At 56.1% G+C, this 13665-nt stretch overlaps 1 protein-coding gene across 10 annotated transcripts in view; it reads right to left on the bottom strand.

Moving 5' to 3' along the window:
* The window catches only part of SULF1 (sulfatase 1), a 107628-nt gene that overhangs the window by 36819 nt on the left and 57144 nt on the right, over positions 1-13665 (bottom strand). For all 10 annotated transcript variants that reach the window (XM_064170747.1, XM_064170737.1, XM_064170738.1 and 7 more), the window contains 3 exons: positions 10964-11023; positions 10417-10651; positions 5087-5326 (listed from right to left, as the gene is read on the bottom strand). In XM_064170747.1, the coding sequence (XP_064026817.1) occupies positions 5087-5326; positions 10417-10588 (412 nt within the window). In that variant the 5' untranslated portion in view covers positions 10589-10651; positions 10964-11023. The remainder of the gene's footprint in view (positions 1-5086; positions 5327-10416; positions 10652-10963; positions 11024-13665) is intronic.

Genomic DNA, 13665 nt, shown 5'->3' with positions numbered 1-13665 from the left:
TAATGAGTACAAGGGAGACCGAGCGGGTGGGTAAACGCCTCATTAAAAAGCGATGTCATTTCAGGGGACAGCTTTGCGTTAGAGCCTGTAATGGCCCCCCAGGGCTAACAGGAGAGGGAAATGCCAGCTTCTGCATTTCAATGAGACCGCTTTATCCGCATGCTGGCAGCTCCGCTAACTGCTCCCGGGAGGAGCTGGTGCATTTAATCGCGCTGGAGCAGCCCGGCGGGCCCCAGTAATCCTGTCCTGTTCGGTTAGGGGTATGCAACCCCCCCCCCCCCCCCCGGCCTGCAGAGCAGCTGTGCAGGCATCGGGAGGGGCTGCAAAGTGCACATCTTTGGAACCCACCATGAGGTTCCTGCGTGTCTCCTTTGGCAATCAGCTAACGAGTGCCGAGCAGGACTGGGAGACCCAGGGGCTGTCGGGGGTGTGGGACAAGGAGCAGCTGACCCGGGGGGGCTCTGGAGTCTGAAGCCAGAACATAAATATATCAATTATATAAATGATACAAACAGCTGAAAGTGACTCAGGTTCCCACAGCTCCCAGTATTTCCCCCCTAGTATTTCCTACAAGCATCTCTGACTCACATTTACAGCTCTGGAATGAGTCCCCAGCTCCTGCCACCAGGAGTGGATCTGCCTACACCCACTGGTGGGACATCTCTGCTCTCCATGGATCAAAGCATGTTCGGAGGTGCTGCAGGAAGCTTTAGTCACGGTGGCCCAGACAGGAGCCTGCAGCAGCCAGGCCACATCCTCTGCCCCAGCTGGGAAAGCGCTGCTGGGAGCTGGGCAGGGCTGGCACACAGCAGTGATGCCAGCACTGCTCGGGAAATGGAACCAGCCCTGTCCCTGAGCACAGTGGGGAGACTGAGGCACACAGAGCTTAGCCCTCAGCCAGCCCCAAGTCACGCAGGAAGCTGGTGGCACTGCCAAGAATGTCACCCTGGTTTGGCAGTTCCCAGCAGCCAACCTCAGCTCTTCCCTTCTCTGCCCTGGGGGGCTCGCCCAGCCGCTGCCAGTTTGCGCTTGTCGGCAGCAGCCGCAGTAAAGCCTTGACAAGGCAGCAGATGCAGAAGGCTCTGGGCAGCCTGGATGCAGCCATGGGCAGTGGGGATGGCTCTAACAAAGGCAGCTTTATGGCAGCACTTCCCAGCAGCCCTGTGCTCAGACACTGCTGCTCACAGAGCTCTGCTTTCAGCTGCTCACAGCTTGCTTCTGCCTGGGCTGAAATTTTCCACACTGCATAGCTGCCTCAGGATGGACCTCTTGAAACTTCCTAGCCTGAACAGCAGCCACATCTGAGAGCCATGGCAATGGGCAAGGGATCCTGCATGCCATCTGAAGAGCACTACCCAAGTCTGCTCCCAAGCTCTGTGCCTGCAGCACTGTCACTGCCAGGAGGCTTCTCTTACCATCCTGGTGGAAAACTGTCCAAAGTTTGCTCACTTCCAAAGACAAATCCCTTCAGTTAGTGTGTGCTGGAGACCCAGGGACCAAGGGACCTCACTCCCTGTCCACCTGCAAGTGGTGGAGAAAATGGGCAGGAATGCAGAGGGCAAGAGGTGACCAGACAAGGGCAGAGTGTGGGGAGAAACAAAAGGAGCTGAGAGGGGAGGGGAAGCAGCTGGGGGCTTGGGGGCCCAGGCCTGGCCATACCAACCAAGGAAGAGGCCATGGATGGCAGGAAGGAGGAGGGAGCTGACTGACAAGTGAGGGGGTGAGGGGCAGATTTGCTGCCTGGGCTGGGAAAGGAGCTGGCTGTGGATCAGCAGTGGGACAGGGACAGGATCTGTCTGCACCCAGGAGGGAGGGTGAGAGGGACCTGAGCACAGACAGGCTGGGCAAGAAGGTGCAGAGCAGAGCCTGAGGTGTGGTGCAGGGCCAGAAAACTGGGATGAGCACACTGAGTGCAGACTGCTCCACCTACCGGGGTAGGAAAAGGGGAGCCAGAAGAAGAAATGAGGAGGACACAGCAGTACCTGGACAGAGTCTGGAGTCTCACTGGTGCCTTCCCTTCGGCACACATCTGCAAACCTCGAGCTGCCAGCCCCACGTGTGAGGTGAGCTCCACACCGCTTAGAAACACAGGAGTTGCACAGAGGGGACTCAGGGCCCCCAGCCCTGCTACTGCAGGTGCTGGTGTGCTGCCATGTGATAGAACCGCTCCATCTTTTGAGACTAAGCAAGTCTCACCCTCTCCAAAAAGCAGGATGCTGCTCTGGAGCTACAGATTATCTTTTGGCCACAAGAAGAGGAGGGATGAAATAGCAGCACGGGGAAGGCTGTGCCCAGATTTGCCTAACTGGAGCACTTGGATGTGCAAACTTGCTGAAAGCTCTGGTGCAGGCTTTCCTGTGACATTTAATAGCACAGATCTCTGCTTTAAGCATAAGCAGGCAAACATGCTGTGGGTTTTGATGAGGCCCTGGCCAGGAACCAAAGCAAACTCTCACTTCACATGATACCACAGAACTAGAAATCCTGCCTGCTATCCTCTGCAGCTTTCCCCCTCTTCCGTGTTTCTCTTTTGGGGGCTGCTTGAATATATTCAGCATCTTTCACTTTTATTTATACAGTTCTCAGTCTGACTGCAAGTGCAGTCTGGTTCTGAAAAGTAAGGGTAGTTTCAGCTACTTGAAATACTTAAACCACATTTCATGCTCCAGCCCCTTTTATACCAGCTAAGGAAGAGCCTGGATGCTTGGGGTCCTCTCTTCCTGCATCTTTGTTTTCACTTCAGAAGCACTCTGAAAACCACAACCCACTCCCTGCTCACTCCTTGCCAGCCCTTGACCCTGCCCTGTCACCTTGCCTGTTTTTAAAGGCTGCATGGGGCAGCACACAGATGAGGCCAGTGGAATGCTGCAGACCACAAGCAGTGAGTGCCAGAAGCGGTGATCAAGACATCCTCAGGCTCAGTCTCCAGAGGAAGCACATCGCCTGCCCGCCCCTCCTCAGCAGTACCCCAGGGATGAGTGAAAGCACAGCATTTAACCAGCCAACAGCCGGAAAACCTCTGACCTCCCCATCGAAGGGACAGGATCTAGCACCAGACTCGGTCATTAGAAACTCACAGAACTGCTGAGGCTGGAAGAAACCTTCGAGACCAAGCCCATCCTCTCACCCAGAGCTCTCAGTCCCACCTCTGCTGCTAAGCCACTGCCACCAAAGCACATCCCTCAGCACCACATCCCTGGAACCTTTGAATCCCCCCAGAGATGGTGACTCCACCACCTCCCTGGGCAGCCTGTGCCAGTGCCTGACCAGTTCCTCCCCTTTTTGACTCCCAGTTCCTCTTGCCTCTCAGGTATTTGGGAGACATCCCAGTTTTACTAAACTTTCTAGCTGTGAAGTGCAGATTAGGAGCTGGTCAGGGAGCCTTTGATGAGTTTTTAATGAGGCAACATTGTCCTTGAGAAATGCACTACAGGATCTGCTGTTAACTCAGCTGCCTCTTGGAAAATAATTGGAGGTAATTAGAGGATAGCTTCATCCTACAAGCATCAGTTCTGGGCCTGTGTTACGGCAGGGTCAGACAGTGTGCTTTGGTCAGGATCAGCTCCATGCCAGCGTTGCCATTCATTCCCAGTCCTCTTTCTCCCTTCCTGCCCCTGACAGCTTTAGGGCTGATGCACTCTCTGTCTGCCTCTGGGCAGAGAGGCTTTTCCTTTCTCTTTTCTTTTTTTCTTAAGATGCAGAAGCTCTCCAAAGCCACAGGTAGAGAAGGAAAAGGAGAGAGCGAGCTGCCTGCATGGAGAGGAGAAGATGGCAACCAGGCAGATAAGCCTGAGGTGTTGGGTCCAGCAGCAGAGAGCACCAGCACAGGCAGGCAGTGTGGAGACTCCCTCCTGCTCTGCTTTCAAAGCAGCTTGTTCTTGGGCCTCAGCTGCTGACAGGCACCAACCCCTCCTCTGCCAGTGACATCGTGGGGAGCAGGCTGGCACCAGGCTCTATGCCTTGCCCGCCCAGTCAAGGGGACTCTTTGTAGCTGCAGGATGCTTCTGGACAAATGTCCCTTGATGACCTCGCACAGCTCCTGGACCTTGAGCAGGGCAAGCCAGGCTGGAGCCTAAGGTGTCTCCAGACCGGGTGTCAGGGGCCAGGTGATGCAGAGATGAATTGGGTTTCAGATCAGCTGAGGTGTGGGCGAGAGGCATAAGAAGAGTTCTTTGTAGACAGGAAAGGGATCTCCTGGCCACGGAAAACCACCAGGAATTTACAAGGAAGCTATCAGCTCTCACCGGTGCCCAGCAGGACAATCCTTCCAAAGGCAACTTTCTGCTCCTTTGCAGCAAATGCAAATGAGATGTGGCCCCGGGGCAGAGCTTCAACTGTACTATTCAGCCCTGCTCACTGCCAGGACCAGCACCTCCCTCTTGTGAGGTCTTTGGCAACAGCCTGTCCCTGGCATCTTCCTCCATAACTGTCCACAAGCAGGTCTCAATGCTGACCATAACCACGGCTGCAAATGCCAGTCCAGACCCACAATGCCACTGAAACGCTCCTGGTTTGCACTAGGTGTAACTGTCCAACAACTCACAGCCCACCTGGGACAGCTGAAGGTGGAGATCCTCTGCTCAGTTACTGCTGAGCTTCTTTCCGTGGCCATTAGATGAGGACCAACAGGCAGTGCTCCCCTCCCTGCCCACAACACCAAAGCTCTGCTCTGCAAACCCAGGCTGGGGCAAGAGTACATCAAATCACGGAGCTGGGTGGGCTGGAAAGGCCCTCTAAGATCATCCAGTCCAACCTCAACCCAACACCACCACGGCCATTGAGCCGTGTCCCCAGGTTTCTTGAACACCTGTAGGGATGGGGACTGCACCACCTGCCTGGGCAGCCTGTGCCGCTGTCCAACAGGTAACTCCTGTTTCCTCATGTCCAAGCCCAAACCCCTGGCACAACCCCAGGCTTCCTCCTAGGCAACCTGAGACCCACTGCTGAGAATCTGTCGTGGAACCACAGCATAAAGGAACGGTTTGGGATGGAAGGGACCTTTGCAGGTCTAGATGGAGCAGGGGATCTCCAGAGGTCCTTCCCAGCCCCTACCCGAGGTGGAGGAGAGCCGCTGGCCGCCCCTTACCTGTCCTGTAGCCAGTGTTGTTGAGGTAGACGGCGAAGGTGCGCGGCTCGTGGGAGGCCTGCCAGGACGGGGAGGAGCAGTTCTCGTTGTTGGTGTAGGTGTTGTGGTTGTGCACGTACTTGCCAGTCAGCATGGAGGAGCGCGAGGGGCAGCACATGGGTGTGGTGACGAAGGCGTTGACGAAGGAGGCTCCGCCGCGCTCCATGATCCGCCTGGTTTTGTTCATCACCTGCAGGGACCCTGCCAGGACAGCCCCAGACACAGCGCTGTGAGCTCCAGCAAAAAGCCTTCTGCAGCTCTGTTTCTTTCCCAGCTCTCAGTCAGGGCTTTGGGTTTGACACCCACACCTGCTGCTGCTATGCTGAGAAGTTTCCCTGGGCTCGTCTGGGTCACCAGAAAGCCACTTAAAAACAAAGGAGGGGACCCAGTGGGCACGTGGCTGTGACCCACGAACTGCCCAGGAGCCTCAGCTTCAGCTCTGGAGGTCTCAGCTACAGCTGGGGATGGTTTGCTTCGGGGCTAAGCAGTTAGGGCCACAGGTGAAATCTGCCTCATCGAGGTGATTTGGTTAAGCAAAGGCAGAGGCAGCCCTGAAAGCAGAGCATCTGCCTTTGTGCTTCCCTGAGCCCAAACCCCACGACAAGAGAGACATAGGAGGAGAGCAGCTCACAGGCCCCTGAACACAAAAGGGCTCCATTTGGGTGAGTGGAGTTGTTGAGCACAAGCCAGAAGAGCTCAGCCTGCTGCTGCCTGTCCTTATCTCAGCCCTCAGGTGCCTTTCCCTCTGGAGTTTCTATTCTGTTTTGGTCTGGTTCTGCCCCAGCTCTGCTGGGCTCAAGGTGCCATGCTCTGATCCTGAGCCCTGCTGAGGGGTGCTGGTGGCTCCTCGGACGGACAGGGCTCTGCTCAGGAGCTGCAGCAGAGCTGGTGTGAGCTTTCCTGCCTCTGTGCATCACACATGAGGAGCTGCTGGAGCCTTTCCTCTTTGCTCTGCCTGCTCAGCCCTCTGCTTCTGCAAACCTGCTGCTCAGGATTCTCCCCCCAGCTATGCACTTACTGACCCCAGTAATGGATTTAGCCCCTTTGGAAATCCTGAAATAAGCACTTCAAAGCAGGTGGGACTTCCTCATTTGGAAAACAAAACAGAAGCAGGAGATAAAACCTGCTGAGTGAAGCTCTAATGCTTTGCTGTTAGCTCCGCTCGCAGCCTGGACTCTGCCATCTGGCCACCATCTGCAGGGCACAGGGCTGGGGCTGCCTGGCAGCAGGACACTCCCTCTGCACAGCCAACTGGGGAGCACCTGAGGGGAGCCCAGCAGCCATGAAAGGCCACTTTGGGCACAGAAGTTAGTAAGTTTGACCAGGCAAGAAATTCAGTGTCACTTCCCTGTCTGCTCTCACATCTCAAGACATAAGCTTGGCAGCCAAGGGTTCATAACACATCTCAGAGTTGCTGTGGACTCCAGGCAGGTGTGCCATGGGTGACTACCTCTAGAAGGAGGCAGCTGGAGTTACCATGGAATCAAACAGGTTGGAAGAGAGCTCCAAGCTCATCCAGCCCAACCTAGCACCCAGTCCTGGCCAATCAACCAGACCATGGCACTAAGTGCCCCACCCAGGCTTGCCTTCAACACCTGCAGGGACAGCGACTCCAGCACCTCCCTGAGCAGCCCATTTCAATGCCAATCACTCTCTCTGCCAACAACTTCCTCCTAACATCCAGCCTAGACCTGCCCTGGCACAGCTTGAGGCTGTGTCCCCTTGTTCTATTGGTGGTTGCCTGGCAGCAGAGCCCAACCCCCACCTGGCTACAGCCTCCCTTCAGGCAGCTGCAGACAGCAATGAGCTCTGCCCTGAGCCTCCTCTGCTGCAGGCTGCACCCCCCCAGCTCCCTCAGCCTCTCCTCACAGGGCTGTGCTCCAGGCCACTCCCCAGCCTTGCTGCCCCTCTCTGGACCTGTTCCAGCACCTCAACATCTCTCTGGAATTGAGGGGCCCACGTCTCCATCTGAGCTGCACACAGCCCCAGGAGGGTGATGGACTCCCTCAGGTCTCAGCACAGCCCCCATGTTTTCAGCTCTTTAGCCCCAGTGCAGATGGAAGCCAGGCCAGCTGTGCCTGCTGGGGTGTACCCATCTGGTGCTGTGCTTAGGGGTGCTTTAGCTGCATCTCACTGAGTCAGACTGGGAGCAAGGGCACAGAGAAATGGAGTTGTCTCTGATGCATCTTTCCCATAGATGTCTAGGGTGGATATTAGGAAGTTTGTTTTTCCCCAAAAAGGTCATCAAGGCCTGGCCCAGGCTGCCCAGGGCAGAGGTAGAGTCTCCATCCCTGGAGGGGTTTCAAAGCTGTGTAGATGTGGTGCTGAAAGACATGGGTTAGTGGTGCCCTGGCATTGCTGGGTTCAGGGCTGGACTGGATGATCTGAAAAGTCTCTCCCACCCACAAGAGTTGTGCTGTGCTCTGCTGTCCCCAGGCAGGAGCATAGCAGCTCTAGGGGCTGGTGCCTCAAGCACGCTGTCCATTTGCTCAGGATGGTGGTGAGGGGCAGCAGGGCAGAGGAGCAACCCGACCAGGCCTTTGCCAGCTCCTGGGTCCAAGGGTTTGCTGTGTGGGCCAGGCTGCTTTGCACTGCTGAGGCTGGCATCCACCAGCTGGGTTGTGGTGCCCTCGCTGCTGGCATGGAGAGGAACTGACTGGAGCTGTGAAGCAATTTGTGGGATGAGGCAGCAGCTCTGCTGCCCTCCTCGGCATGCAGAGATCAGGGACAGAGCAGGTCCAGAGGAGGTGGTGCAGGCTCCCTGCCCTGGGCACAGACCCAGTGCCCGCTCCTGGGCTGCTGGAGCTTCCCTCTGGAGAGCTGCACAGCATCTGCACTCAGGCAGCTCAGCAGCCTGGATCGGTGCTCCTACATGCTCTGGAGACAAATCCTGCCAGCCTGCAGCCTGCTCAGGTGCTCTGGAAGCTTTTATGTCAAAGCACTCTTTCAGAACAGCTTCTGGAGGCACTCGTGCTGGGGACACAACAGCAGAGAGACCCACACTGAGAGCACTGCACCTTGGCCGCCTGGGGTGGCAGAGTCCACTCTGCTGTTTGTGGCAGGCAGCAAAACTTGCCCTGGCCTTTAGGAAACTTCCGATTTCAAGCAGGCCTGGCTGGAGGGCGAGGGCTGATCCGCACATGGAAGGCAGCTTGGCTTTGCTTTTCAAATCCCAGGGTGATTGATCAGCAGAAGTGTGGATAACAGAGAGCAGGGAGCCCTGGGGCTGCCTCCTGCTTCCTGTGGGATGATCTATGGAAAAGGGAAACCTGCATCTTCACTCACCCTGGGGGAATGCAATGCCCCAGCATGGCTCAGCTGCCTCCTACCAGGAGCATCCCGAGCAGCTCCCAAAGAAAGAAGCCCTCCATGGGAACAAAACAGCTCACCACATTCACCACATTTAGGGCAACAAAGCTGGTGAGGGGCCTGGAGCACAAATCCTACGAGGAGAGGTTGAGGGAGCTGGGCCTGTTTAGCCTGCAGAAGAGGAGGCTCAGGGGTGATCTTATTACTGTCTACAACTATTTGAAGGGGCATTGTAGCCAGGTGGGGGGTGGCCTCTTCTCCCAGGCAACCACCAATAGAACAAGGGAGGACAGTCTCAAGTTGTGCCAGGGTAGGTATAGGTTGGATATTAGGAAGAAGTTCTTCACAGAGAGAGTGATTGGCATTGGAATGGGCTGCCCAGGGAGGTGGTGGAGGCACCGTCCCTGGGGGTCTTCAAGAAAAGACTGGATGAGGCACTTAGTGCCATGGTCTGGTTGACTGGCTAGGGCTGGGTGATAGGTTGGACTGGATGATCTTGGAGGTCTCTTCCAACCTGGTTGATTCTATGATTCTCCCTCCTCTGTCACTGCTCACAAGACTGAAGACAGAAGGTTGGTGCCGTTGTTCAGAGACCTGCTGACCTGCTCTCCCCAGTGCCCCGCAGAAAGCAGCAGCACAGAAAGGAAGACACAACCCGACCCTTTCGGTGGGCTTGTCGGGTCAATTCCATCGGGAAGCAGCAGATTCTTGCTGGGAGAGCTGCAGAGCCAGGGCCGAGGACAGCTGCAGCTTGTGCAGCAGGGCTGAAGAGAGCAGGGGCTGGACAGTGAGGAGCCAGAGAGCTAAGATGCACTCAGATCCAACAGCCTGCTCCTGGAGCTCTGCTGCACAACTCACCTCGAGCTCTCAGCCCCCAAATCTGCCTTATCATACCTGTTCTCACTGCTGGGATGTGAATCATTGCAGCAGAGCAAACAAAGCCACCAACAGCTACAGGGCTGCTTTTAGATCTGCTCCACTGCTTGCCTACAGTCTCCTGCTTGCAGGTTTGTGACTGCAGACCAACTGAGCTGTGCTGGTAGGAGCTTTCAGGAGTGAAGCATTTTGATTTCTCAGTGTCCTGTGGCATTCTGTTTAGAATCTCACTACCCACGTCCCGCAGGAAAAGACCAACAGCCCACACTAAGAATGCAAGAATGCATTTCAAATTGATCTGCCAATTTTTCACCTTTTTGATCTTACCTCCCACCCCCAAAACGAAACTATTTGCTTGGGGGAAACCTAAAATGATCTTCTTTCTCTCCTTGAATTCTCACTTTGGGCAGTGACCCAAAAATCAGTTCTATGCATAACTACCATTAATATCCTTCTAACTGACTTAATGGAAAACATTCCAAGGCCTCCTGGAACATCATCCAAGCATTTTAACTTTTTCCACCCTAAGAAAAGTATGTGAAAATCACTGCTGGCTGCTGTGGCCAAGTTGTGCTCAGACACTGTGTGCTCCTGCAAGCAAATGGAGCCTGTTTCTGCACCCCCAGCAGAGGGGCTCCAGACGCGCTGCTGACCCACGGAAACACTCAGCTGCTGCCCCCAGAGCAGTTGGGGCAGGGACATGTCAGCTGCTGCAGTCGGTCTGCAGGGACATGTCAGGTGAGACACCTGCATGTGGCAGCTACAGGCAGAAGGCAGATTTGCCTACACAGCACTGGGGGGAAGGTTCACCTCACGAGGCTCAGATTTGTAAGTACCACGGAAAGCCACAAAGGGCTTTTGATGCGAGCTCTGTCCCTGTGTCCCCATGCGCTCTTAAGCCCTCTCCTGCTGGTGGCTGAAGCCTCTCGTGGGAGCATGCATCTCCTACAGCCTGCAGCTAACTGTGCTGAATGCAGCTAAATGATGTCCCAGTCCTGCCCCACATGCTGACACAGCCCCAGGACCAGCTCCCCCTCTGCACTTAGAGCACTTCCCAGTCGCGAGGGACCCACGGGGACACGAAGCAGCCAGCAGCAGCTCCTCACCCAGCTCCACGTCCTGGTCGTCCGTCAGCACCAGGATGATGTTTGGTCTGATGTTTTTTCTCTCCTGCTGCACACGTCCTCTAAACCTTGTCGACCTGATGGTGGAGCAGTGACTGGTGAGCAGCTCAGCACCGAGCACAGCCAGGATCAGTGCAAGCCAAGGAGACTTCATAGTAGGGCCAGCAGGTCGGCGACAAGACCGATCCAGAAGCACCTGAGCTGTAGCTTTCAAGACCTGTAGAGAGAAGAAGAAATGCTACTCAAGCAGGCACTGAACATGCAGCCAGCGAGAGGCTGGGGCTCTGGAGGGCGAGCTGACAGGCACCAGTGTGTGGTGACGAAGCCTTGCTGCTGGGTACAGCCTTTCCTCTCTGGCTGGCTAAGAATAAACTCGGTCACCCTGCAGCTAGGCTGCCTGCAGGCAGCTCTGCTGCCCGTCCTGCTGCTGTCTGCCTTCTCTAGAGGCACGACTTCAGGTACCCTCCTCCTGTGCTCCCTCCTCTCCGCCCCACGCTTCCCTCTGCAGCTTGCTCCCCACGTTCCCTACCTGGGTGCAGGAAGAAGTTGCTGGGCTGCAGCCGCGCTCAGAACATCTGTAGGAGGAGCCCTGCAAGAAGGGGAAAGCAGAAGCCTTGTCAGTCAGAGACCTCAGCGCTGTGCCTGTGCTCCAAAGCTGCAGGCTGCATCCTCTTCCTCTGCCCTGAAAGAAGAGAGGAGGAAAAAACTGCGTTCCCCGTCTCTCCCCTGCTTAATTTAGTGCCATGCCCACGCGGGGCTAGGTGGCACCTTGGCTGCTGAAGGACACGGCTCCCTCTCCAGGAACTGCAGGTGCTTTTCCCAAATTTACAGCCAGCCTGAGGTGCTGAGGACAGGACAAATCCCAGCCTATGGCACCTGGCCAGAGTGCAGCTATTTTAGGGGAACTCTCCTGCCTGAGGGACCAAACCCTGGGAAGCAGAGGGCTGAGTGTGGCTGTGGCTGCAACCTGCTCAGCATCCCTGCGTGGAAAGTCACTGTCCCAGAAGGTCACAGTGAGTGACAGCCCAGATGATCTTACCCAGCATTGTAAAGAGCATCACTGTCCCTCCATCGCTCAGCACCAGCCCTGAGAGCCTCATCCATAATGCACAGCACCCCTGGCACAGCTCTCTGCTCGCTGCCAGCCTCGCTTGGTGCTCCCAGAGTCTTGTCTGTGCACCTGCCACTCACAGCCCTGCCTGGGCAGGACCTGTGCCAGCACACAGCCTGAGCTTCCACGCTGCAGAGCCCATGCTGCCTCCAAATACACCCTCTGGGGCAAGGCAAATGGGCAGCCAGGGGAGAGTGGGCAGCCAGGGGGTAACAGGCAGCTGGGGATGGGTAATGATGGACAGTGGCTGCCACTGCAGCCTCTTGGGCATCAGTGACTGAGGCTCTGCAAAGCCAGCCTGTCTGCTGAGGGAAGGGAGGGCACATCTGGGGGCAAAAGGGAAGGGGTGGCAATAAAACCACGGATTTGTGCCTGCTCCCTGCAGGGCATTGACCTGCCACCTGTGCTCTGCCTGGGGGTGAAGCAGGGTGACATCAGTCAATAAAACACCACCACAAAGCCACCTGGAGCACAAGAGCATTCAAGAGAGGAGCCCGAGGAGAAGGCTGCATGGGAACAGAGGCGTTCAGGGTGAAGTGAGACTGCAGCTTGCTTCAGGAGGAGCCCTGTGCACCCACACCTGGCACCTCGTGCCCAGACAAGCAGCAAGGCCGCAACACAAAGGACAAGAAGGGCTCCAGCAGCCACCCCAAGGTGTGCTAAGAGCAGGGCAGTCTCAGTTTGTGAGGAAGAAGCCACGGCAGGAGTGGGAGGGGCTGGGGCTGGCCTGCTGGAAGCAGGCTGCTGCTCCTGTTTTCACATACACCTTTTATTTTAAGCTCCGCAAGCTCAACAGTTTCCTGCTCCTCGCTCTGGCAGGCTGCAATGACACCAGCAGAGTGTGAACATCTTTAAAAGGAAAGCCCAAGTGCCTGCTGCAGGCAGAACTTGTCTGTCATTGTCTGCACCAAGCAGTGCAGCCCCCAGCTCTGCCGTGCTGAGTGTTAAAAGCCGTTTTGGTGATTACACAACTCTCAGATAAGGAGGCTGGAAGTCTGCAATTAGTCTGGACTGACTTTGAAAACCAGTTCCATTTCCATCTATTTGTTCTAAGTCCCACGGAAGGTGACAAAGGCCCCAGACTGGGGTTACAGGAGCAGGCAGCCTCCCGCTGACGGCCGCCAGACACCACAGCTCCTGCGGCAAGAGCAGAAACAACTTCTCCGAGCGCCCAACCTTTAACTAGGTAAACCTTAACGCACCTCACCCAGCGCAAAAGGCGGGGGGCAGGCAGGCTCAGTGCTTGGTTTCCTGCCTCAGCTGCGCTGCTCAGCAAACCTGCAGCCAGCGCTGCCCCAGAGCACGCAGCCTGCGCTGGCTGACAGCAGTGCCGCGGGCTCGGGCCAGCCCCGACAGCTCCGAGGTGCCGCTGCTGGCAGGACTTGCACTCATCCAAAGGAACACAGAGCCGCAGCGCTGTTCGGGCTGGGAAAGCCCTCTGAGATCACCCAGTCCAACCATCAACCCAACACCACCACAGCCACTAAACCATGGCCCAAGTGCCGCAGCCACAGGTTTCCTGAACACCTCCAGGATGGGGACTCCACCACCTCCCTGGGCAGCCTGCTCCAGTCCCTGACCACTCTTGCAGCAAAGAAATGTTCCCTAATCTCCAACCTAACTCTGCCCTGCTGCAGCTTGAGGCTGTTTCCTCTCCTTCTATCCCTTGATACAAGGGAGAAGAGCCCAAGCCTCACCTCACTCCAGCCTCCTTTCAGGGAGCTGTAGAGAGCAAGGAGGTCTCCCCTCAGCCTCCTCTTCTCCAGACTAAGCAACTCCCATTCCCTCAGCTGCTGCTTACCAGACCTGTTCTCCAGCATGAACACATCTTAATTTCAGCCTCTCTGGGCTGTGTTAAAGAAAACCTTCTGCCCTGCCAGGCTAGGGCCACCTGAGGCAAGCCTGTCCTAGGGGGATGAGCATGCAGAGTTTCTTTTCCAACTCCATTTTTACCCCCTAAGCCAAGAAGCTCCTCGTTAGAGCTGCAATTTGGAGGTTAAATGTTCTGTTCCTGCCTCCTAGCTGGTCCCTCACCGATTCTCTCCCAGCCTCCAAAGCCTGACACAGTTCTAGATCATTGAGATGTAGTCCACAAACCAACATTTTGCTGCATATTTGAG

Source organism: Pogoniulus pusillus, chromosome 34, assembly GCF_015220805.1.
Source record: "Pogoniulus pusillus isolate bPogPus1 chromosome 34, bPogPus1.pri, whole genome shotgun sequence".
Lineage (NCBI taxonomy): Eukaryota > Metazoa > Chordata > Aves > Piciformes > Lybiidae > Pogoniulus > Pogoniulus pusillus.
Note: the sequence above shows the minus strand (reverse complement) of the source record. Positions and strands in the feature narration are given on the sequence as shown.